The 25,201-nt window shown below is 43.3% G+C and overlaps 1 protein-coding gene across 2 annotated transcripts in view; it reads right to left on the reverse strand.

The window, feature by feature from the left end:
* Fyb2 (FYN binding protein 2) overlaps nt 1–25,201 on the reverse strand; it is a 106,031-nt gene that overhangs the window by 18,954 nt on the left and 61,876 nt on the right. For both annotated transcript variants that reach the window (XM_041652957.1, XM_041652956.1), the window contains exons 5-11: nt 17,334–17,434; nt 12,053–12,087; nt 10,264–10,292; nt 9,378–9,477; nt 8,156–8,315; nt 311–425; nt 183–223 (exon numbers count right to left, since the gene is read on the reverse strand). In XM_041652957.1, coding sequence (XP_041508891.1) covers nt 183–223; nt 311–425; nt 8,156–8,315; nt 9,378–9,477; nt 10,264–10,292; nt 12,053–12,087; nt 17,334–17,434 — 581 coding nt within the window. The remainder of the gene's footprint in view (nt 1–182; nt 224–310; nt 426–8,155; nt 8,316–9,377; nt 9,478–10,263; nt 10,293–12,052; nt 12,088–17,333; nt 17,435–25,201) is intronic.

The following is a 25,201-nucleotide window of genomic DNA, read 5'->3' on the forward strand; positions in this document are numbered from 1 at the left end:
GAGAGCGATTTCATGTGGAGAAGCTTCTGCCACAAGAGCACCACTCCCTCCTCTAAACATGCCTCAGCACCACTGCCCTTCATCTCAACGTTCAGTTCTCAATCTCTGAAAATGTGTGCAAATAAAAGCCCATGGCCGCCTCTCAGCCTCAGAAGCACTCTGCCATGCCGACCAGCACTTACCGCTGTCGGAGGTGAATGAGCTGGAAAAGTCCCACTTTGGTCTGTGAAGAAAGACACACAGACTGTTAACCAGTGCACCTCCAGAGTCTCACCACATCCCCGCTCCTGGGAAATCAGGGCCCACTTACAGATCTTCTCTGGAGCACCCCACATCATCGTACATCTTCTCTGAAGAGGAATTTGATCTAATGGTGCTTGGACTTGGGGTTTCTTTGGTCACCTCCAAAGCCTCCACATACCCACCTGTAAGGAAAACAGGAAAGCTGAGGCAATGTCATCAGCTGTTAGAAATACATCTGCTCCCATGCCTGGAGGAGCAACAGCAGGAAAAGGCAGACTAAGGGTGATGAAGCGGGACTGCAGTCGGGGTATGTGTTCCCCTGGGCTCATGTGTCCACTGTCCTGTCTTCAATGGAGATACCATTTTGTTACATTCTGGAAACTTCAGGAGGTGGAGCCTGCTTATAGGAAATAGGTCAGCAGGGGTAACCCTTTAAAGGCTATCCCTTACCCCTTCTTTGGTCTCGGCTTCCTGTCCGCCAGGACCTACCTCTTCCCCCACATACTTCACCACCATGATGCTCTGCCCCATGGCAGCCCTAAAAGCAGCAGAGCCAAGGACTGTGGAGTCAAACTCCTGGTGCAAAGCAAACTTTCCTCTGCCCTGTCACTTCGTCACTGTGCCAACGGAACCAGCCACATGGTCTGCGTGACCTCGGAGAAGCCGCTTCATCTTGCAGAGTCTGTTACAACTCCCTGAAATTGGGGGTAACTTGTGGAATATTATTTAAAGATGTGTTACATTTGTTGATGCTGTGGAACATTTGTTTTCATGATGCAAAGGTGTGCTGCATTCTTTTTACGTTGCGTTTGTTTAAGTCTGTGAAGCTGTGTTACATGCGTGTTTAAAACACCCTATTGGTCTAAAAAAAAAGAGCTGAACAGCCAATAGTGAGGCAGGAGAAAAGATAGGTGGGGCTGTCAGACAGAGAGAATACATAGAGGAAGGGGCAAGAAAGACCAAGGAGCAAGAAAGCGAGAGAGATGAAGGAGTGAGAAAAGAAGGGACCTGTCACTCAGCTACACAGCCAGACATGGAATCAGAAGGAAAGGTATAAAGAAATAAAGGTAAAAGCCTAGGGGCAAAAGATAGATGGGATAATTCAAGAAAAGCTCTCTAGAAGCAGGCCAAGCTAAGGTCTGGCATTTATAAGTAAGAAAAAGCCTCTGTGTGTTTATTTGGGAGCTGGCAGGCAAGCCCCCTAAAAGAGTAATAAAAGAGCCAAAAGAGTAAAAGCAACCAGCAGCAGTAACTAACAGCCTCTTCTATGTGGCTTTGTAAGGATCAAGTGTATATTCACAAAGAGCACTAATTCCCCAGCAACCCAAAGTTCTTCCCCAACTTAATGGCTCTTCCTGTTGCTTCTGACCTTCTGTGTTGAACTCCTTCAGCCCTGGAGATTTTCTCTACTGTCTAAATTGCCTTTTCTGTTTTTTTTATAATAAATTTATTATGTATACAATATTCTGTCTGTGTATATGCCTGTAGTCCAGAAGAGGGCACCAGACCCTATTACAGATGGTTGTGAGCCACCATGTGGTTGCTGGGAATTGAACTCAGGACCTATGGTAGAGCAGGCAATGCTCTTAACCTCTGAACCATCTCTCAAGTCCCCTTTGGTAGTTTTTTTTTCTTTCTTAAAGTTTCTGAAGCTAATCGAACACATGTCAACATGTATTATTAAGCATAGAATTAACTAGGCGATAACATGCGTATCTGAACAGTCCATAGGGATTGTTGGCACAGGTAGCCAGCCTGATAGATGCAGGGAGTTCTCAGCTGTAAACTTGTCATAAGCATAAAATGCCACCTCGTCATCAGCTGGTGTAGCTTCATAGTTAGGCTCTGGCTGACTTGGAGCTATTTTCATTTCAGACATGAACTACTTATCATACGAAGTGTATCTAAAAATATGCAATGAGCAAAGTGACTGGTATCAATTAAATGAGCCAAATGAGAAGATTTTGTCCTATTGAAAGAAGTATGTGACCCTCAAACTATTTCAAAGAGGGGCAGTTCCCAGAGGAAGGTGGCTTACTTTTTCTAGGGAAGCTAGTAGAATAGTTTCAGGAAAAAAAAAAAAAAAGATGCTAAGCACATAGCTGGGCACTTTCACTTTCTCTTTAAAAATGTATTTATTATACTTCATAGGTTTTGAGCATTTTGCCTACACATACGTGTATATCTCACACGTGGACCTGGTGTCTGTGGAGGCCAGAAGAGGGTGTTGGGTCCCCTGGTACTGGAGCTGTGGATAACTGTGACATACCGTGTGGTTGCTGGGAACCAAGCCCACATTCTCTGAGAGACCAAGTGCTCTTAACCACTAAGCTGTCTTTCCAGGAGCTTCCTTTTCTTAATCTTTCTTATTGGCTCATGAGAAGCATTATGGAATCGTCTTAGAAACATAATCCACAAATGTGTATCTTCAATAGACAATTCCAGTTCCACCATAATCCTTCATGCCATTTCCAATTGATTATTCCAGGCATATTGGATCTCAAACCAATCCCATGATTTCTTTTTTTTTTTAATTTTTAGTCTTTAAATCTACACTTTCTCTAAAAAGGTCAATAATACCTTTCCTATTGTTCAGGTGCCTCAGGCCCCAGGTTTTGGAGACATCCTTGATTCTTTCCTTCCGTATCTCACATCTAGTCAACACTTGCCTGTCATCTAATAAGGTTTTACAGTCAGTCCAGGTCACCTCCACAGTCCAGCCACAGAGCCCTCCACCAACTTCTCACCTAAATCACTACAATAACAACCCATCTCCTGACTCAGCTTATACCCTATCTGTTCTCAGCCATGCTACTCTTTACAACACAACTCTGATCATGACTGTTTTATGTGTTGCAAGTTCTCAATGGTTAAAAAAGCAATTGTACTGAGAGCAAAGGTCAAAGCTCTGGCAGGGATTCCTAAAAGCCTGTGCTGGCCCTCCCCTACTCACTACTCCCTCCTGTTCCGGTCACAGGGACCTTGCTGTTCCTCCAGGGCCTATGATCAGCTCTGACCCAGAAGTACTAGCTCCCCTGTCCTTTCTCCTCAGAGTCTTATATCAGATACACCTGTGCCTCCGCTATTTTTATTGCTATAACAAAGCACCTGACCAAAGCTGTTTACAGAAGGATGAGTTCATTTGACTCGCAATCCACTATGGCAGGGAGGTCATGGCAGCAGGGGCCTGGGGTGGCTGGTCATGGTGCCTGCAGTCAGCCAGCAAAGGGAGCTGACTGCTGTGACTTTGCTTGCTTTCTCTTCTTTCCTGTTTATATTCAGTCTAGAACCCTAGAATCGGGGAGACCCACAGGCAGGTGGGTCCAGCCTTCCGAGCTCCATCCCTTGGGAAATTCCCTCACAGACATGTCAAGAGGTATGTCTTCTGTGTGACTTTAAATGCCATGGACAGGTAGGATTAACTATTCCTTCTGGATTGACTTGAGGCCTTAGAGGTCATCTACGGACACATTCAACGTCCACGACCTCCTTAACGTCCTCTCCTTCCTTTCTTTATATTATTTGCCTTTATTTCATATAAAAATATTTTATTATTTTTGTTACTTTGTTATTTTTGTCTGCCTCATTGGATCAGAAAGCAACCCCGATGGGGTGTGGTGTTCTTCATTACTACAGATAAGTTGTTCAGGAGAGTGCACTGCATTGCAGCCTTCTGTGCAGGCCATGTGTGCACGCTGATCTTATGGGCATCTGTCATCTTGTCTACCTACCCGCTCCCTCCGCATGGACCCTTTCGTCTTCCTGCTAGTGTCTTTTCACATGAGAGAAAACGTGATTAATTCCTTGAGTCTATCTTTCTCAGTTCCTCTTCCAATTCCATCCATTTTCCTGCAAATAGTAATTCCATTCTTCATGTGTATGTATGTGTACAGGGAAGGCAGCGCTCAGACTCGGGGGTTGTTCCTCAGGCTCTGTCTGCCTTGTTTTTAAGAGACAGATTTTCTCACTGGGCTGGCCAGTGAGTCCCGGAGAGCTTGCTGATCCCTGTCATGTGCTGGAGTTATAAAGCATAACACCATGCCTGTTTTTGTTGTTTCTATTTGTGTAAACACGGGTTATGGCGATCAAATTCGAGTTTTCATGCATACCAAGGCATGATATTTACTAATGGAGTCCTTTCCCTATCCTCTTCTTCTTCTTAATAGCATAAAACTCATCCGTGCATGTGTGTGTGTGTGTGTGTGTGTGTGTGTGTGTGTGCGCGCGCGCGTGCGTGCGCACTCACGGGCATGCCCATGAGCATGTGTCCCATTTTCTTTAGCTATTCTCCTGCTGAAGGTGAATCTATAACTTGGCTATTTTGAGTGGTGCTCTGATAGATTCAGGTGGGCTGACTTAGCTCCCCAGCTTCATACACCCACTCCGGGCATAGCTGTGTTATGTGGCTGTTCCATTTTTAGTGTTTTTGAAAGATGGTCACATTGATTTCCATAGCAGCTGCCCTACTTCCCATTCCCATCAGTGTTGAGTTTTGAACTTTATATAGTCTCTATATAAATGGTCAGTAACAGCTGGCAAAGATCTCCCCTCCTTCTCTAGACTGTCTGTGTTCTGCTGTTCCCTTTGGGGTCAGAAGCCTCTGCGTTCACGGTCTCGTTCATCAGCGTCTGACACTGTTTTGTGGAAGTTGTTGCTTATACCTACATTTTTTCAGGTTTCCCCCATGTTTTCTTCTCATGACTTCAGGGTTTTAGTCATTACATTCAGGCTTTTGATCCATTTTGAGTTGACTTTTATGTAGGATGAAGATAGGGTCTTCAGTCCTACGTGCATGAAAAGGAGGATGAACTTTGCTGTTTCTTTCATTGCTAAATCCCCATACCTCAAGGAATACAGGGCAAGCAAAGAGTACTCAAATACTTTGGATTTTGAAAACATTGAATGCACCCTCTAGCTAGTAAGCTTAACATGCACAGAATTTACTGATATTGAAATGCTCCTTTAAAACCTCTTTATATTTTTTACTTTCATGATTACTTTTACTTCTTTGCTTTTTTATTGTTTTTTTTCTTCTGCAGTGTTGTGAATCAAAAACCTGGAGTCTTGTTCATGCGAGGAGAGCACTCACAACTGAACTGCATCCTTAGCTCTGTTTTAAGATTTAATGACAGCATAGTACACAGGAGAATACATCACCACACTACAGGCCAGGGGTTGTCTCACACTGAACATCTTCATACACACAGGTCAGAGCAAGCAGCTCCACTGTCAAAGAGCGAGCGCCTCTTTGGGGGCTCCCTGCTTTGTTCCCTACCATAGCTAACTGCTCTTCTGACTCCCAAGTTCTTGGTGCATTCCGTCTACCTTTGACCTTTGTATAATGCAGCCATGCAGTTTGTACTCCTTAGCGCTGCACACTTACATTCAGCATTATGTTGAGTAGTTCTTTCAGGTTTTTGCAGCTAGTTACTTGCAACTTGTGCGTTACTCTGACTAACTTTTCTGTTTTGTGGACAGGATATTATATATTTATCCACCCTATCTTTTTATGGTTGCATCATTTTCCTCCATCAGACAAAGTCCTCACTAGGAAGTCAAGGATGCCTTAAACCCTTCTTCTTTCTACCTCTGTTGGTATGAGAATGTCCCATATAAGCACATATATTTGAATACATGGTCCCTGGTTGGTGGAACTATTTGGGAAGATTAGGAGGTATGGCCTTGATGGAGGAGGTGTGTCACTGGGGTGAGCTTAGAAGTTTTAAAAGCTCATATCATGCTTGACACAGATTGGGAGAGAATAAGGGGGGAGGGACCAGACTGGGAATTAACAGAGGCCATGATGCCCTTTGGGACTCCCAGAATGAAGTGAGATGAGCCTCCTGTGGTGTCAGCCATACATTTCGAGACTAAAACAGACCATTAGGAAAATGAGAATACCACACCAATTCTATCCCATGCCTGGGAGCTCTACTTGGAACGAAATGGAACATGATGTGTGTCCTGACTGATAACGATCTTAAAGCTTTAGAGAGAGTGGCTAGAAGCACAGCTCAGCAATAAAACACATGCCCAGGACATTCAGGTCCCTGAGGGTAATTCCCAGCTTCACCTTAACTCTGAGATAAAATCTCTTGCGCCCATTGCTACATTTGACTCTTCTTTTGCTTGAGCCTTGGCAGATAGAGTTGACTAAAACACTTCCATTCCAAAACTTCTTAAACAACTGAAACAATGAACTTTTACCGGATTCAAAATATAATTATTCTGTACCTAAATTTAGTGCCAATTAGCATATTAATGTGTATATGTACACTTCAAGCTTTCATGCTAGGGCATAATCTGATGCCCCCCCAACCAAATTTGTCCTTTCTATGCATATCAACTGCTCCTCTTAGCAAAAGCTTGATGGGTTCTTCTGAGTCCCACTTTACTGCATACCTAAGAGTTGTTCTAGAACGATGGTGAGATGATCAAATGATTTAAACAGTGAATTGAATGTATTTTACCAATTCAATGTCTTGCCGGTGTGTGTAGAACTGACAATTTACTAAGGAGACAAGTATCTTGAGAGCACAGTGTTCAGCTCTGTCTCCTAGGCTAAAAAGAGAAAACTAGCAGAAAGCTTCCTGACGCACTGGATGTGTGTGTCTCTGTGTGTGTAGTGTCTGTGTATGTGTCTTTGTGTGTTTTTTAAATTAGTACATCGAATCCTTTTGATGGTAATCCATGGTTTAGTTAATATAAATATGACCTAGTTCCTACTTGACCTATAGCTACTTCTATCATGTCTATTAGTATGAGTTCTGAGACTTTGAGGCTCAATAAAGTAATCAAACGACCCCAAAATTTAAAAAAAGCCCATGTCTTTCCCAATTAACTCATCCTCACATGGTTCATGTTTATGGATAAGACATGAGCTCTCAGCTGCTCCGGGACCATGCCCACCTGACTGTTGTCGTGTTTCCTGCCATGATGGTCATGAATTCTAACCCTCTGGAACTGTAAGCCCTCTAACTCTTTCTTCTCTAAGTTGTCTTGGTCATGGTATTTTTTACAGCAGCAGAAAAGTAGCTAAGACAAGTAGTGTGTTGTTTGGTAGAAATGACTCTACCCACTCCTAGCTCAGTGGGAATATGACATAGCCCAATCCAATTAGATCGTCATAGGTTTTAATTGGTGATGGCATGTGGCTCAATCAAAGACAATGTAAGACTCATGTCTTTTATCTTTGGAAAGATTTAAATTACTGGTTTTCTTTTGGGGCTTATCAGAGAATAGTTTGTAACCCAATCATTGCTTGCTGCCAGCTTGACTTTACAGGAATCGACTCTGCCTGGAATAACAGAGGTGCCTCAGAGAGAACTCAGGATATGTTGTCCTTGTGATATTATCTGTGTCCCCAGATCCAGGCATGCCTTGAGTTCCTGCCAAGTGAGCCTGTTTTAAGTAGTGATTTAACCAGGTATGATTTAATCCTTGTTTGTAATCAGGGGTCCTGACTAAGGTGAAGGAAGGAAATGCAGCTGCAACAGTCACTTTGTGATGTTGTGTGACATCCGTCTGCTAATGGTGGGAGCAGGGTCAGTAGGGAGACAAGAGAAGAACAAGACTGTCACATGACATGTGTCACATGACATGCTGTCGGAACTGGCCCTCCTGACTCCTGTGAGGCCCATGCTCAGATTTCATTTTTAATGGAGAAACTGCACTACTGGAAAGCAAACTGACCACCCAATGGTTAAGTTCACAGTTGAACAGATTCAACGTGAGCCATTTGACTCTAAATCTACAGCTCTTCCCATTGCTCTGCGGAAGACAGCTCTTAGAGTCCTGTTACTAGGTACATAATGAATGTCTATTATATATCTGTAAATCAATTATGATCTCGGCCATGCTCCCCTTTAAAACAATTTGGTAGAGAAGAGATTTCAGAGGAAATGCAACTCACCCTTGTCTTGGGAGTGCCTTATCGGCATCACATCCTCAGGAAAGAGCCTGTTCCGAGGAATGTCAGTCATGGCTTCGTGGTTTCCAGCCAGAACGTTCCTTCTGTCCTCATGGACTCCAGCCATCTGGGCCTTTCCTGGTGTCCCTTCACGTGCACCTACCTAAACACATGCAACAGGGAGAGCAGTGCTGGGGATGGTTGCCAAGTCACTTCCTGGCCCATGCATTCTGGTCTTCAGAATGTGGTCCTCGGTGAGAACAACTCATAATTAGTACAGGTTGTCAAGCACCATCTTACCAGACCCTACATCGTATCGGAGTATATACCATACCCTTCATTTATTTCTAAGAGCCAATGAATGCCTGGTACAGAGAGTGCCAACTCCCAGTCAGGCTCTTTCTTCCATCTCAACCATCATGGCATTATGTGAGAAGAAATATCACTGGTACCTTTAATAAAGAATCTAGGTAGCTCAAATAACTGATGATGGGTCTTATTAGTAGTATTCCACTGAGAGAGAACTTAGCCCTATATCCCTGTTCTCATCATCTCTAAGGGGACTTCTGGGTATCCCTCCTTCCCTCCAGTTTCCCTGACATTTGTCTTTCTATCCACTACCTTGTGGTCCTTCTCAAGTCCGCATTTCCTCATCTATGAGACCAATACTGAATGCAGGACAGTGTGAAAAGCTCTGGAAGCAGGTCAGGCAATGACCAGGTCATGGTGAACAAGGAATTAGGGTGTAATATGACATTACTTATGGAAGTGTTCTCAGCCATGGAAACAGAGGATGGAGAGATTTCTCCTTTCCTTTGGGAGATTGAGTGTGGGAAAATTTCCAAAAGCAGAATCCCTCAAGCTCTATCTTAAAAAACGTAGGTAGGAGATTGAAGGAGAGGACAGGAATATCCGACAGACTAACGGGAAGGAGCAAATGACGGGCTGTCTGGAGACGTGCTAGTGACCTAAGAGTGCGGAAGGAGTCATGTGGAAGATGGGACAAGAGCTGAGCTAAATGAAGACATAGAAGAGGGAAGACTGAAGACAAGACTCGAAAGACAAATGGGTGGGGCTGGTTCATGATTGGTCTTGTAGACACGGCAAGGAGTTTGGGTTTTATTCCTTAGCTTTGTAAAGAGACGCAGTGGAAGACACTCATCAGGTTTGTATTTAAGAAAGAACACATATCTGAACTCCACCATGTGCCCTCAGACACTGATACCTTAGAAGGATGGTTAGAATGCCAATCCTCTGGATTTGGAGGTTTGAATTCAGATGGCTCCTTTTCTTTCATGCTGTTTTCTTTGTCTTGAGGTCTAGGGCTAAAATAGGATGATACCAGGGAAAAGTAAGGTCTTACCTGTCGATGGTAGATTTTCCCAATCCTATGAGATGACCGAGAAAAGTGAATCTTTCTTTAAGATGAGGATCTGGGACTACATCAACCAGACAGCTTATCTGCATGTCTGCTCATTCCAACCAGAGTAAGTATTAATTCATGATTAAATTCATTTAGTTCTCTAACACATGTAGGATGCAGTCTAAGTCCTTGTGTGATCCGCCATGCTTCTTCCTTTCCAATTCCATCTCTCTTTATTCCTTCCCTCAATCTGTTTGGGTGTAGAGTCTCAGAATCTCCCCCAGCCCACCAGCTTATTTGATTGTTTCCTTCTTTTTATTACCTGCTAATTTTTCCAAACCTGCCATTTGCATCTTACATTGCTAACAAATCCAAGAGCTCTTTTGTCTAAGTCATAGTACTTGAGAGTCCTCCACTGATGAGGCCCTGGGGTTGCCATGTTGTCTCCTGGTCCCCAACACTTTGCCCATCTGTTTTGGATTGCCGCAAGTTGTCTATAGGATGGCTCTTCAGTTACTCCTCTTTGCTTTGTCAACTAGAGTTTGCTGCATTATGGGCTAAGATGACAAGAGCAAGGAAGGCCAGACAGGGTCACTGAGAACCTGCTTTGCACTAGGTCCCTTACAAGTTGCCAGGCAAACAGAACCAGTTCATGCACTGGGAACACAGCCAGTCCATAGCAAGAAAATGAGTTTAATCGTGAGTCACAGGTGGCTAGACTATGCTTTCGCTTAGAGAGAAAACTTACTTCGGTTCTGGATGGAGAAAACTCCAAGGCTGAAAACGAAGAGGAAAACAGTCATTTTTGTGAGTTCACCCAACACTGGCTCTGTCGTTGGGTGTAAATCATCAGGGGACTTGATCAGTGGGAGGTGCATTCTCAGGACACAGCACAAGCAGACAGCAGCCACAGAGAGTTCCATGAACTCTTGCGTGCGGGGCTGAAGCTCAGGCAGAAAAGAAACCAACACTTCTGAGGGGGCAGTGCGTGTAAGTTACCACACATGAGAAGGCTTGGGCAGCTTTCTCTGCATCTCGTTCTAGGCATGCCCCGAAGGAGAACTTCGGGATGTACAGCGTGGGGTATCCAGGCAGTGGCGGGTGCCAAAGGACAGTATGTGAGTCTTGCGTGGATTGTGCCCTAACTACACGCAAAATTCTACTCTTACATGGCAGAGATTTAATTGTTAAAGATTACACCCCAGTGATCACAACATAGCACGACCTCCTTTTCCCTTAGTCACCGGCCCCACATCTGAGGTCATTAATTGTTTGGAATCTAGCCAAGAACTCTGAAGAAAATAGAAAACAAGAATCTGAAAGGCTGCCTCTTAGGCCAAGCACAGACTGCCAGCCCTTAGAGGAGAGCCTGCAGGTCTTCGTTCAGAATTCTAGCAGATCGGCACCAGTAAACAAGTCAGATGGATCCTTTTCAATATCTTTGAATGTCAATTACTGGCTATTAAATAGCTCAGAGCCCCTGAGCCACCATTTATAGTTGGAAGCAGGGGTACTGACTTGCAGGGTATTCTTGGGGAATGAATGTTATGTAATTCCTGATCAAATTAAGGGCTCCGTGCTAGACACCAACGCGCCAGCAGGGGGCAGACAAGGTAATTGTCAGAAAGGACGGCAACCACAGAAAACAGCCCTGAGCCAGTCTGATGTAAGGTAACCAGGCCTTCTGCATGGATCCAGCAGTATCTTGTAAGAACATGAACTGTGTTCACACAACCCTGTAGCCAAGTCATCAAAAGAGATGAAATTGGACTCTGCTTGCCGAGTGTGGAGTAGACCCTTAATTGACCCCACAAAAGTGCTCAGGAAGCACCTACTATGTGCCAGACACTGCACCAAGAGCTCACACACTAAGTTGCTCTATGTAATTTGAAGAAGTACTGGTCCAGCCCTCTCCCCCATTTACTGAACATCTGCTGTGGCAGAAACAACGATAAACTTTCTGTCCCCATGGGGAATACTCCATTTATACCACTTCATCATCGCTTGCTGTATGCTCGCCTTCACAAGGGCTCCAGACGTGGGTTTCTATTCTCCCCATTGAACGAGTGTCCTGCAATGTCCTTGTTGACCAACATTCAAAGACATAGCCAGGAGCCTCCAGGCCAGCAGCAATTCTCCTTGGGACTCCAGCTGAGTTGCTAATTACCTCCAAGGAGGCACCTAATCCCACACACACCCAGGACCAGGCTAGGACTGTGTTCCTGAAAGAATAAGATGTACAAATTCCTATTGTTCTGAAGGACATTTCTCTCTGAAACAGAAGGTTACTACAGGCCATTTGGCACAGACCACATGAGATGAGGGCCCAGAAATCAACTGAGACCATCTCTGCCCACCTCAGTACACGCCTTCTAACTCTGTACTAAAGGCTTGGGGTTCAGAATGCTGACCACTGGAGCTTAGAAAAATCCTGCCGCACATAATGAGCGCTCGTCATGCTGGAAAGTACCCTAGACTCACGTCTGTGGAGTGTGCTACACTTAGTCACACACCAGTAAGGACAGGAGAAGTCATACCTTTTGGAGTTCTTCAATTTCAACTTCGTAGGTGGCTAAAATAAACAAAAGATATTTCAAGTCAGTTGGTCCATCCATTTCCTGCAATATTCAGGTTTAACACAGTTCACATGATCACAGAGTCCAGTTTTCTCATGCTTCAGAGTATCGATCTATGACCTACTGGGCATGGGTAGGAAAATTCTAAGGTCAAGGTTTGAGTTCTGTGGGGGATTTTCAGGGTGGAATTTATGACCTATTTTGAAAGCATAAGAAACCATATCTTAAGTTTACTGGTTTAGTAAATAGATGTCTACATCCTGCTTAAAAGAAACCATTGAAAATCTGTGGTAGCGCGCAGGAGACAGCTATGGAAGGTGGGGGACGGGGACTGGCAGGATGGACTAACAGGAGCCCCAGTCTAACTCATGAGATAAATGCCATCTCCTGCCCCAAGGGCTTTGTTTCCTAAACACAGTCTGAAAGAGGAGCCCTAGAGGACATACAAATCTCCTCACTTTCCTGATCGTTCTGTGAGTGTTACTGAATGAAACCGTGACTTCCTCAATTATTAACAAATATAAGTAGTGGCAAGAATTGGCATCAAATTTGAGTCCTCCCACTGAAGAGTCCGAGAATAAGAATATAGAAATGCAGATTCCAGAAATAAGAATGTAGAAATAAAGACATAAAGCTGTGAGCCTAGGAGAACGAGAACAGACTGCCAGAGCTTTCTCAGCAGTTTGAAGATGAACTCTTGACAGCGGGTTACTCTGCTTTACAGCCCAGAGCTCTGTCTGCAAGGCTGAAGTGGCCCTCTGCAAACTGGGAGTCCCTCTGCAAACTGTGGGTCCCTCTGCAAACTGGGAGGAGTCCCTCTGCAAACTGGGAGTCGTCCCTCTGCAAACTGGGAGTCGTCCCTCTGCAAACTGGGAGTCCCTCTGCGAACTAGGAGTCCCTCTGCAAACTGGGAGTCAGCTTTTTTTAGACACCCCCTTGACCACTCATGACCAGCAATTGATGGGAGCCGAGTTGACTTTTAAATGATGGGATGTACCTGACTTTTTGTGCATTGTCTCATACCCTTCTCTGCTACACAAAACTGGCAGTATCAGGGGAGTGTAGAGCTTTGGCAAACACCATCAGAAAGTGTCAGAAGAAAACAATGACCTAAAATACAAATACTAGTTGAACTAAAAAAACAAAAACAAAACAAAAAACAAAAACAAAAAACCCTGTTAATGGAAATTTAAAACAAAAAAGGCAATTTGTATCAGACTTTTACCTCAAGATTGTAAAAATTCTTTTGTTCATGCCTAATGCTTGCTTCTTGCTATAAAAGGGAGTTTGGAAACAGCCCATTGCCATAACCTTACAAGTCCATCTCCGGCTGTGGTCTCAGCTAGCAGATAAGCTTTTTCTGCCCCTTGGAGATTAATTTTTTAACTTTTAATTTTTTTCCTGGAATAAAGTTTGCTTCTGGTGTAATAGACTTTGGTGGTCTGTCCCCATCTCTGCACCACTCCCGTGGACCCAACACCACTTTCTCCTGGATTCAGGTGAATTCCCACGAGCCTTGGGCTGCTCATCTGTGAAGCTAGCCCAGCAGTACCTCTCAGATAGCAACTAAACATGCTGTCTTCAGGATACCGGACATTGTATGAGAAGGGTCAAATTTTCCAGAAAATTGCTTCTCACATGCCTTTTGCTTAGCAAACATCTATGAAAGTTTTAAACTGTTGGTGGAAGCGTGGAGCAGGCAGGGCTTCTGCTGTGTTTCTTCTGTTGTCCTGAAACTATCCAAAAAAACACCTCCTTGCTCAGCTCTTAATGTAAACATATAATTTACTTATAAAATAAATGTAATCCTAATTCTTCCTTAAAATTAGGGTTTCTTAGATCTAAAAGTCTACATGCATAGTTAATAATGTAGTTCTGTTTAGGTAAATGCAGATGGTCATATTTAGGGACTTTTGCCCCTTATTTTATTTTTTGTTTAATATAACCCCCCCCCTTTTTTAAAAAAAGAATCTGTTTATTGGGCTTGAGAGATGATTTAGCAGTTTAGAGCACCTAGGTTCAAGTCCTAGCACCCACATGATTGCTCGAAACACCATCAACTCCAGTTCCAAAAAATCTTCTGACCTCCTTGGGCACCAAGCACACACATGGTACATAGACATACATGTAGGCAAAACACAAAGTAAAACTAAAAAAAAAAATTTAAATCTGTTTATGATTCAATTTTCCGCTATACCAATTCTGAGTACTGCCTCCTTCCCACTCCTAAAAAAGACAGTCTTCTCTTTCATGTATCTGTCTGTATTCTTCATAGAATTAACAGATTATGATCCCACCTGCTCCCCCTCAACCAACATGGAGAATATCAGGGCATGTGATACCTGAGAAACTGCAAAACCAGGGCTTGCAGATTCCCTGAGGATGCTTGCTGCGGCAAGTAGGCAAAGATCGCACACATTCACCTAAAGATGCCCTTGCTGTGTCCAGGTAGAGGGTCTTCATTAGGAAGCTTCAGGATCTGAACTTACACCAAGGTAAGAACACAGGCTTATGTTTTGTTGATAGTCATGGGAGACCTGCCCTTTCCTAACAGAAACCGAGGGGGAGTAAGAACAGAGGAAGGGTGGAGGAGGAAGGGCTGGGAGGGGAGAAGAAAGGGGAAACTGCAGCTGGGATGTAAAATAATTAAATACTTTTACTTTTTTAAAGATAATACAAGGTTTGAAAAAGACCAAGAAGGGGCAGATGAGAGGGTTCAGAGGGAGGAAAGGGGAGGGAGAAATGATGCGATTACGATCTCAAAAGAAAGGGAGAATGGGCTATACTCCAAAAGCATCAGCAGGGACTAGGAACCGGAACAAGATTTGACCCACAGCTTTGGAGTCCTTGTTCACTTTCTACTCAGGAGTCTGTAACTTTCCTCCTCAGACACGGCTTTAGCAGGGTGGCAAAAAAAGAGAAAACTCCCGTAGTTTCCTCAGTCACTTTCCAACTGCAGAGGTTTGTGGCCTGGAGACTTCTACGTCTCCGTGTACGACATCCCACGGGATCTTAGACAAGTCTGTCTTTTACATCAGGAGGATAGATGACTGTCACTGATACTAAATAATTAATAATATAAAGCAGTAAACATCTTTAAAGTGTAGGCAATATACTTCCTTTACCTTTATTAATTTACCTTTCCTTTACCAGCATTCAAACTGTACCAATGTGGAAACTCGTACTCTGAAGAAGCTTGCCCAAGGCCACTCAAGAGAAACACTTTCCTAGCTTAAAACTTCATGTTCTGAGGGTGTCCCCAAGGCTCTCCAAAGACCCCTCTAGAATTCCCTGGCACCAGAAAGAGCCCTGTTCTTGATAACCTCTGTGGACAATTGTGTAATTTCCAGAACAGCCTGAATCCTGCGATGAGACTGAGCCCTGTAATGGTGGACACTGTCTGAGCCAAGCACCCCAGCTGCTGGGTTTGTTTCAAGGGACAGAATTGCCAATGGGACAACAGGTGATCTTTATCAGGTCACAAGGACAAGGACAACTGTCTGACTTCTTAGACTTTAGAATTCCACTGTAGCAGGGTAGGCAATGAATATGAAACAAAGCAAAAAGCAAATGACAACAGCAAAATCCTATACCTATGGCAGACAATAATCAGTAGCAGAACTTCTATCCCATGCTTAAATCAGCCATCACTGATAATAGACGTTGCCCAATGGAACTTTCTAGCAGTTATTCAACTTTCCCCTCCTGGAAAGCAGAGCAAAATGTGTGTGGAATATTATTTTAACTGTGTAAAGGTGTGTTGCTTTTGTTTGTGATGCATTTGTTTAATTTTATAAAGATGGGTTGCATTTGCTTCACCTTGTCTGCCTAAGGCACCTGATTGGTCTAATAAAGAGCTGAACAGCCAGTAGCTAGGCAATGAAAGGATATGCGGGGCCTGCAGGCAGAGAGAATAAAGAGGAGGAGAAATCTAGGCCTGGGGGAAGAATGAGAGAAGAGAGGCGAGAATGAGGGAGACACCCAGGGTCAGCAGGGCAGCCACCAGCCAGGAGACATGAGAGGTAGTGAAAGCAAAATACACAGAAAGTAAAAAGCCCTAAGATAAAAGATAGACAAAGAGAAATTAACTTAAAAGAGTCAGAAATGAGCGTAAGCTAGGCTAAGTAATTCCTAACTAATAAGTCTTTATGTTGTGACTTGGGAGCTGGTTGGTGGATCAAAAGAAAAAGCCTGCTACAGAAATGTCAATATGTCTTAATGTTTTATATCACAAACTTTCTAAGTATATATTCCAGAATAGTGACTTGTTTCCTAGAACCTAAGTCCTCTTGCATATACAGTGATTATTCAGCCAGAAGACCGTCTGGAGCCTCCTTACAATGGAGATAAGCTCCCCCGAGTGAGATGCAGCCCAGGTTTATGGGAACGGGCATGGAGTATCCAGACAGGCTGAGCCTGTTCTGTGCTACTGTTCAGCCACACAGTACTTGGGTCACCATGTACGGTTCCACCTCTCTAATCTTCAGTCTCCTGTTGCTTGCTGTGGGGGGTGGAAGCTTTCAATTCACAGGTATCAGCACAGAGGATCGGGCAGAGAGATACAATCTATAGTGCTGGCTCTGTTAGCCTGGTAGTTACTGTAGCACTAATGTTTATGGCTTCTGCAGAGAACTGGATGATGCTGTCCGCAGAACAAAGACACTGAACCTTGCAGTAATGCTGCGTCTCTGCTTCTTGTTCCTTTCTGCCGAGAGTCTCCTTTGCACAAAGCATGCTGAGCATCGTCAGAGACTGGAGAATTTAGCTCTGGACTGAGGCATTACTTTATCAAGCCCCCTTTCTTAATCAGATAGAACACAAAGTCTAATTCTCATGCTGTGTCATCTCTTTCTCCATCCACTAACTTCGCAGATGCTATGATTAGCGAGGTGAGACTTCCTTAAGAGAAGTGAGAAAAATTGGATCACAGTGTCTTGGCTTTTCCTTCTTCACACCTACAAAGGGCAAAGCAGTTAAGATGACCAGAGATGAAAAGAAATGGCAGAAAGGAAGAGGTCCAGAGTAGGAGTCATTTATTGGGAGTCTGAACCAGTGCTGATGCCCAGCTGGACTGAAATAGATTGCTAAGAGACGAGATATGGGAGAGAGAAAGAGGAAGTACGGTGGCAGAGCAGAACGGATGCGAACATCTTAACATATCATTAGCTACAGGGAAAAGGCCATCTCGACACATTTTTCACTCCTCACAGGGTTACACTATTAATTGGCTTAGCAGACTTACCATCACTAGTTTCTCCTGCCGCACACAGGTTAATGGAGTTGCTAGATTGACTCAGATATGAAATTGTTGTGTCATAATTATGTGGTTCTTCCAACTCGGTCCTGAAAAGGATGGAGGAGGAAAAGGTTACTTGAACTAACACATTTCTTGACTGCGGCCAGGGAAGCAGGCAGGCTAATGGCAGATCTTCACCTCCTCTCCTCCACTGCTCCAAATCTTGTCCCAAGCTCTGAAGCAGCCACCTGCTGTAGTCTCTCTTCCCCCCTCTGCTCCCATTCCCAGGGGACTAAGCGGATTGTGGTGGACCATCCTCCTACCCTCTTTCCTGTGGATCACCTCAGCACCCCTTCTTAGTGTCCTCATCATTCCTAAAAGTCAGCTCCCAATACCTGAGCACATTTTACCTAGAACTTCCCCACCAGAGGGCATATCTACCAGGATGCCAGAAGAATTTCCTACCAGGAACCACAGCCACGATACCCTCCTAAGAACCAGAGATGGCAAAAGAGAGCAAGGAACAAAATACTCACCCAACAAACACAAGACCAGATATCAGCACCTAGAATTACAATCTCCCCAAACTCAGATGCCTAGAAGCCAGCATAAAAAAACAATAACAACCAGGCCAATATATCTCCACTAGAGGCCAGCAACCCCACCACAGCAGTTCCCAAGTATTGTAACAAGACTGAAGGACAAGACAAAGACATTAAGATAGCCTTTTTGAATGTGATAGAGGTCCTTAAAGAAGAAAGACTAAATCTCTTAAGGAAATCTGTGAAAAAGCAAATGGTAGAAAGAGAAAAATAAAATAAAACAGCTCAAGACCTGCAAATGAAAGTAGAATCAACAAAGAAAACTGAGGGAAATCTGGAAATGAAAAATTTTAAATTTAGAACCTCAAATAGGAACCTCAGAGGCAAACTTCACTGACAGAATACAAGAGATGGAAGAGAAAAATTTCAGGCATTGAAGACACAATAAAAGAAATGAATACCTCTGTCAAAGAAAATGTTAAATCTAAAAAATTTCTGTCACAAAACATCCAGGGAATCTGGGACATTGTGAAGAGACCAAACCTAAGAATAATAGGAAGGAGAAGAAGCACAGGTCAAAATCCCAGAAAATATTTTCAATCAAATCATAGAAGAAAATTTCCCTAACCCAAAGAAAGAGATGTCTATGAAGGTACAAGAAGTTTACAGAGCATCCAATAGATTGGACCAAAAAAGAAAATCTCCATGGTACATAATAATCAAAACACTAAATGTACAGAACAAAGAAAGAATATTAAAAACTGCAGAGAAAAAGAGTTAGTAATATATAAATTAAATTTACATATAACATATACATATTACATATAATATATATACATATATACATATTATACCTGACTTCTCAGTGTAGACTCTAAAAGCCAAAAGGCCTGGACAGATGTCTTGCAGACTCTAAAAGACCACAGATGCCAGCCCAGACTTCTATACCCCACAAAACTTTAAACACATTTCAAACACATTGATGAAAAAACAAGACATTCCATGATGAAAGCTAAATTTAAGCAATATCTATCTATAAATCCAGTCCTATGGAAGGTGCTAGAAGGAAAACTCCAACCTAAAGAGGTTAGCCACAGCTGAGAACACACAAAGAATAGTCTCAGACCAACAAATCAAAAGAAAGGAAACACACACACACACACACACACACACACACACTGCTCATTGATATCGCTCAATGTCAATGGCCTCAATTCCCCAATAAAAAGATGCAAACTCACAGTATGGACAGGAAAACAGAATCCATCCTTCTGCTCTATCCGAAAGAAAAAAAAAAACAACCACAAAAACCTTAACATCAAGAATAGACATCACCTTAGGGTAAATAAATGGAAAGATATTCTAAGCCTAAAAAGCAAGCTGGTGTAGCCATTTTAATATCTGATAAAATAAACTTCAAACCAAAACTAATCAGAAGAGATAGGGAAGGACACTATATACTCATCAATGGAAAAATCCAAGCGCACATTGCAATTCTTAACATTGATGCATCAAACACAAGGGCACCCAAGTTCATAAAGAAAACACTACTACTTAAATCACAAATTGGCTCTCACACACTGATAGTGGGAGACTTTAATACCCCACTCTCACCAATAGACAGGCCATCTAGACAAACACCACACAGAGAAATGCTAGAGCTAACTGGCATTATAAACCAAATGGACCGAACAACTATTTACAGAAGATTTCGTCCAACACAAAAGAACACACCTTCTTCTCTGCACCTCACGGAACTTGTTCCAAAACAGACCACGTGCTCGGTCTCAATAGATACAAGACATTGAAATGATACCCTGCATCCTGTCTGACCACCGTGGACTAAAGCTGGATGTCAACAATGAAAATAACAGAAAGCTTACACACTCATGGAACTGCACAGCTCACTATATATATATATCTCACTCTTTTTACACTATAGATCCTCTGTGTATAAGTGTATAATTCTTGTGCCCTTTTTTGGGCTTTTTTTCTTTGTCCTATTCCGATGGGTTGGTTTATGTTTTATCTTATCATACTATTATCCTTTAGAAGAATGTTTGTTTTCCAATGAGAGACAGAAAGGAGGTGGATCTGGATGGAAACACAGGGGAGAAGAAATGGGAGGAGTAGAGGGAAGAGAAACTATAATCAGGATATGTCACGTGAGAAAAAAAATCTGTTTTCCATAAAAGGAAAAAATAAAAATTAACACATCTTCAAACACATTTAAAAGCTCTTTGTATGTTTTTCATCATTAGAGAAATTGCACAGGGCCTGTCTAGTGCCTTATGAACACGTAGAAGGTACGTGCCCCTCCCTAAGTACAGGGATTCACAATGAAATACAGTCACACAAAGTATTACAGAGAGAGCACGGCATTTACACAGTGAGGAAACTCACAATGAGAAACCTGGGTGAGAGCTGTTGAGGCTCCCGGGGAGACTCCTGAGGTCAGATAAAGAGAGTCCTCCTGCCAAGCAGCAGGCTAATGTCAAAGTCTGAAGGTCAAGCTGAGGTACTTCTCACTGGGAAGCCACAAGTGTGCTGCCAGCAGGAGGTCTACAGTGACAGCTACTGCCTGACCTATGACAGGTTCTAGAAAATGTCTGCACCCTCTCCCAAGGGAATGAGCAAGAAAGCTTTCTCTCTGTGGCCGCAGAGCTGGACTACTTGGCCAGAAGAAACCAGAAGCTCAAAACCCAGCACTGAGGGCAGGTATGGGGTCATTCAACCTCTGTGCAGCAGTGATTTGACCCTGACCCTGGAACTTGAAATGGATGCTCCTTCTATGAACCAGAGGTCTCCTTCCGTGTCTGTCTCGGAGGACCGCCGTGGATTAGATGATTAGCGCTGTGGTTGTGGAGAGCTGGGATGTTGCAGCTCGAAATCCAAAGTTCTTGGATGTCTCTTAATTTTTCCCCTAGACCGGATTTCTTTGCATCACCCTGGCTGTCCTGGAACTTGCTCTGTAGAACAGGCTGGCCTCGAAATCAGGAGATCTGCCTGCCTCTGCCTTTGCGGTACTGGAATTAAAGGTGTGAGCCACTACTGCCCAGCTAAATTTCTTTTTAAGTTTAAAAATTATATTTATTTTTGTCTGTGTGTGAGAGAGAACACACAGGTCACACCATACGGGTGGCCATCAAATGACAACTTGCAGGAACTGGTTCTCTCCTTCCACCATGAGGGACTCAGGGCTCAAACTCTTGGGGTCAGGCTTCCAGGCAAGGACCTGTTCTGTGGAGTCCCCTTACCAGCCCCATAGCTCTCCCCTAAGTCATGTATAAGCCTCTTCTATATGTGATCTAATGTCACGTCTACTGCCCCCAAACCTAACACTGCCAACATGTAACATCTGATCCCTATGGCAGAGACTTCCTTGCTTTGCTTTAACCCACGGTGACCCCCTCAACATACATGGCAAATGTATTGATCGTGACTTTTCTTTGTTCTAGGTCTATAAAAGTTTCATGTAACTGATTCCTTGAGGAGAAATACCATTTGGGGCAACTCACACCCACAGCCCTAAGGCCACACTCATTCATAGTAAACTCTCTCTTGCTCACTTAGGAGGGAGAGGTGAGTTTGCACTGCACTATAAAGCAAATCTGGTGTACCTGGAGAGAGCTTCCAAAGGAAACAATCCACACTTAGAAGAAGCTTACTGTCAAAACACACAAACTACAGAAGAATATGAGCCATCATAGAACAGTCAGAAGAGGTGGACAATAGGGCAAGTAAATTTATGAAAGTACGCTTGGAGTATCTGAAGAAATGAAGTGAATAATAGTGACTATTAGGTAAAAACAAGAGATCCCCAAAATGAGGACTCTACATACTTATGGACGAGAGAAAGGAGTTATAGAAATCAGAAAGAAAATTCTTCTGTATGTGTGCATGTGTGTTCACGTGAATGTGGGTACTTGCATGTGCCTGAATATGGAAGCCAGTGGTCAGCCTCGGGCATCACTCCTCAGATGCCATCTATGCTGCTGATTGAGACAGAGACTCTCACATGGCCCTGAACGCAATGGCTAGGCTAGGCTGGCAGACAAGAGGTTACTCTGTCTTGAGATTACAAGTGTGTACCATCATGTCTGGGTGTTTTACATGGTTCTGGAGGGTTGAATTGGTCTCCATGCTTACAAGGCAAGCACTTTGCTGACTGAGCCATTTCCCCAGCCCATAAATATAATTCCTGAGATTAATAAAGAAAATTTAATGTGGGGGTACAAGGGTGAGCAAGAAGCTGCCTCTACGTGACGTGGTTAAGGCTAAGAGTGAGCACAAGAAAGAACAGTCTCGATTTCAAACAGAGGAAGAGTGTTGGAAATTCCCAAAGACAATGATAAACTAGCTGAAAAACAGAACTCAAAAGACTAGCTGCTGGCCAAAAAGAAGCCAAGTAGAATATGACTTCCTGGAGGGGGAGGAGCAGCAGGAACACCATCCAAAGGAAGCCACGTGGTATTTGTGTACAGAGAATGACAGTGTTACCTGCAGGACAAGCCCACAATTGTCAGCTGCCTCAAACCCAGGTGTAGACTTTGGACAGGCAGAAGTTCCTCTGGCAGCTGGGTCAGCAGCAGAGAATTGCACTGTCACCCTGTGTGACTAGGAGGGCAGTGGCTGGGCACCATCATAGAAAAAGACTATTGTTCAAAGCCGAGCTACCCCGCTGGCAAGGTACCAGGGGTTAGTAGCACCGTCTCTCCTTCCGAGGACCTGGGTTTGATTCCCAGCACTCACATGCTGACTTACTTTCATGTGTCAACTTCAGTTCTAGGAGATCTGATGCCCTCTTCTGGCTTCCGTGGGCACCAGGCACATATGTAGTACACAGACACACATGCAAGTAAAACACCCATGTATATAAAATTAAATTAAAATAATAAATAAAACTGAGATATCCTGGGTGCCCAAAAGCAGGGAGCAGCCACCAGTGAGAGAGCGTGTGTTTAACCTGGTGGAGTTAGACACACACATAGACACGCACACGCACTCGCCCACACACATACGAGTGTGCACACACGCACACACACACACACACACACACACACACACAGGGATGGAAAAGTATTTTAAGTTGCGGAGATCTCAGCACTGAGTTCGTCTCCTATATCCCCAGTGTGCTGTGACACACTTTTACAGAGAACACCAGCCACCCCAAAGGACTCAATCTAGGGAGACCCAAAAGGGTAGAAGAACCTGTCCAGTTCACAACCCTGAAGCCAAGTGTGGTCAGCAGGGGGCCCTGTGCACAAAGGAGGGGAGATCCTGAGTGGAGTCAGCTCCAGCAGACATTGGACACATGGCCAGAGCTGGCTCAACATAACAGAGCAAACTCCGTGTCTGTGCGGCAGGAGCATTAACCACTCAGCCCCTATTAACTTGGTTAAGAGAAAATTTAAGAAAATAGAAACAAGGCTAAATTACTAATTTTAAGAGACTAGTATAATTTTCACATAAAAACAATATAATCAAATAATCAAAGAAAATTGGAAGAGTTCAAATCTCACTTAAAAAGATTCAACCCAGCCCTGCCTATGAACTCCTAGAAAAGTGAATTAATAAGTATTAAAAGCATCTCAAGAACAAATGAATTTATTTCAAGATCACAAGAATGCCTCAGCCTTAGAGATTGTACCACTCCCATTAATCACAATTTTAATAGAAGAAAATCAGGTTTTAATGAATGCAAAAGAGCATTTCCTGAAGTTAAACTTAACCAGATCAATCTCTAAACAAATACTATATTTAATGACAAAGTACAACAAAGAGTTAACATCTGCATAAAATCTATCAGGAACCTCAGCAATAGGGAAAAAAAGGAGAGCCCATGGAAAACTGGACAAAATCATTACAGTCACCAGAGAAAAGTCAGTTTGAAGAGCACACAGAACTAAAGCCTTAAACTCACAGAAAACAGGGAAACTTAGTTCACACACGCAGATCAGCAGGACCACGCTTGAGAACGCCACTGCATTTGGTGGGCAAATTGAAAACAGAAATATCATATCTTATATTGTTTGGGAAAGACTTGGCACAACCATTACGGAAGACAATACATCAAAATATGCCTCAAGTTGTTTAGTTGCTATTATTTAGCTGTTTGGTTCCTTGGTAAACAAATGGCTTTGGAGAGCTCGCTTGGATCCATCTCGATGTGGCTCTGTTTCATATGTGAAGTTTGAAGCCAGATCCGCCATTCCCCAGGGAACAATCCATGACCAATGCGAGATGTTCCTTGGATGGAATACGACAGCAATCACAAGTCACAGGCCTAGGATGCCGGCACCTACTTAGAAGACTGCTTTTGCTACACAAGCCCTGGGAGGCAGAGCAACCTACTGTTTATACAAAAATTCCAAGTTCTATTTGAATGAATATGTGAATTTGTAGTTTCAATATAAGAAAATTCTCTATGGACCCACTCCTAAATCCGTGAGAGGCGTTGGATCTATAGGAGAGAAGTGCAGCCATGGAGTGAGCCAAAGGGGCCTCAGTCACATCAAGTGCGAAGAGACGAGAGGAGAAACAACCATGCGATCCTTCTACCTCCACACAATGTAGGCCGTCACAGTTGGGTATTCTGGCTTATTTTTCCCATCCACGTATGGATTCACACAAGCCATAGGAAATGAAAGGGGGCATTTCTTTCCCACTGTTTCCTCTATGTAATATCATAAGCACATTCCATCCACAGATTTTCCCTCATTCGACAATTTTATTATTTTGTATTATGTTTTTAGAAATTTAACTTATTTTTACTTTTATCTGTGTGTATGTAAATACATCTGCATACGGCTGCCTGTGGAGGCCCAGAGATGATGTTGGATCCCCTGGAGCTATAGGTAGTTGTTAGCTGGCTGACTAGTGTGCCGGGAACAGAACTAGAGGCCTCTGGAAGAGTAGCAAGTGCTCTTAACCCCTGAGCCATCTTTTTTTTCCCCTTCTGGTCTTTATTTACATATTCTCTATAATGTTTTTAAAGATACAGGACCAGTTCAATCTTGCTGAAAAAGAAAAATGATAAATTCTGATGCTTTGGTGACTTTTTCTTTCAGATTCTTATTCATCCCTCCTGCTGGAGATAATTGAGAAAAACTCTGCTAAATTAGAGGTTCTGGTAGGTATCTCACACTCTAATGCCTTAATGACCTTCTCAGATAAATTGGGAATTAACCTTATTAATAAGAAACAGCTTGGGGAGGAATTGAAAGAGGATATCTAATCAATTCCAGGCACTGATTTTTTTTTTTGTCAGAAATGAGTAAGTATCTAGGTTTAGATGGTGATAAAGGATTTTAACCTCTTCTAAGAAGATGG

This window comes from Microtus oregoni, unplaced genomic scaffold (genome assembly GCF_018167655.1).
Source record: "Microtus oregoni isolate MIOR12 unplaced genomic scaffold, Mior012 000005F_ref0000423, whole genome shotgun sequence".
NCBI lineage: Eukaryota > Metazoa > Chordata > Mammalia > Rodentia > Cricetidae > Microtus > Microtus oregoni.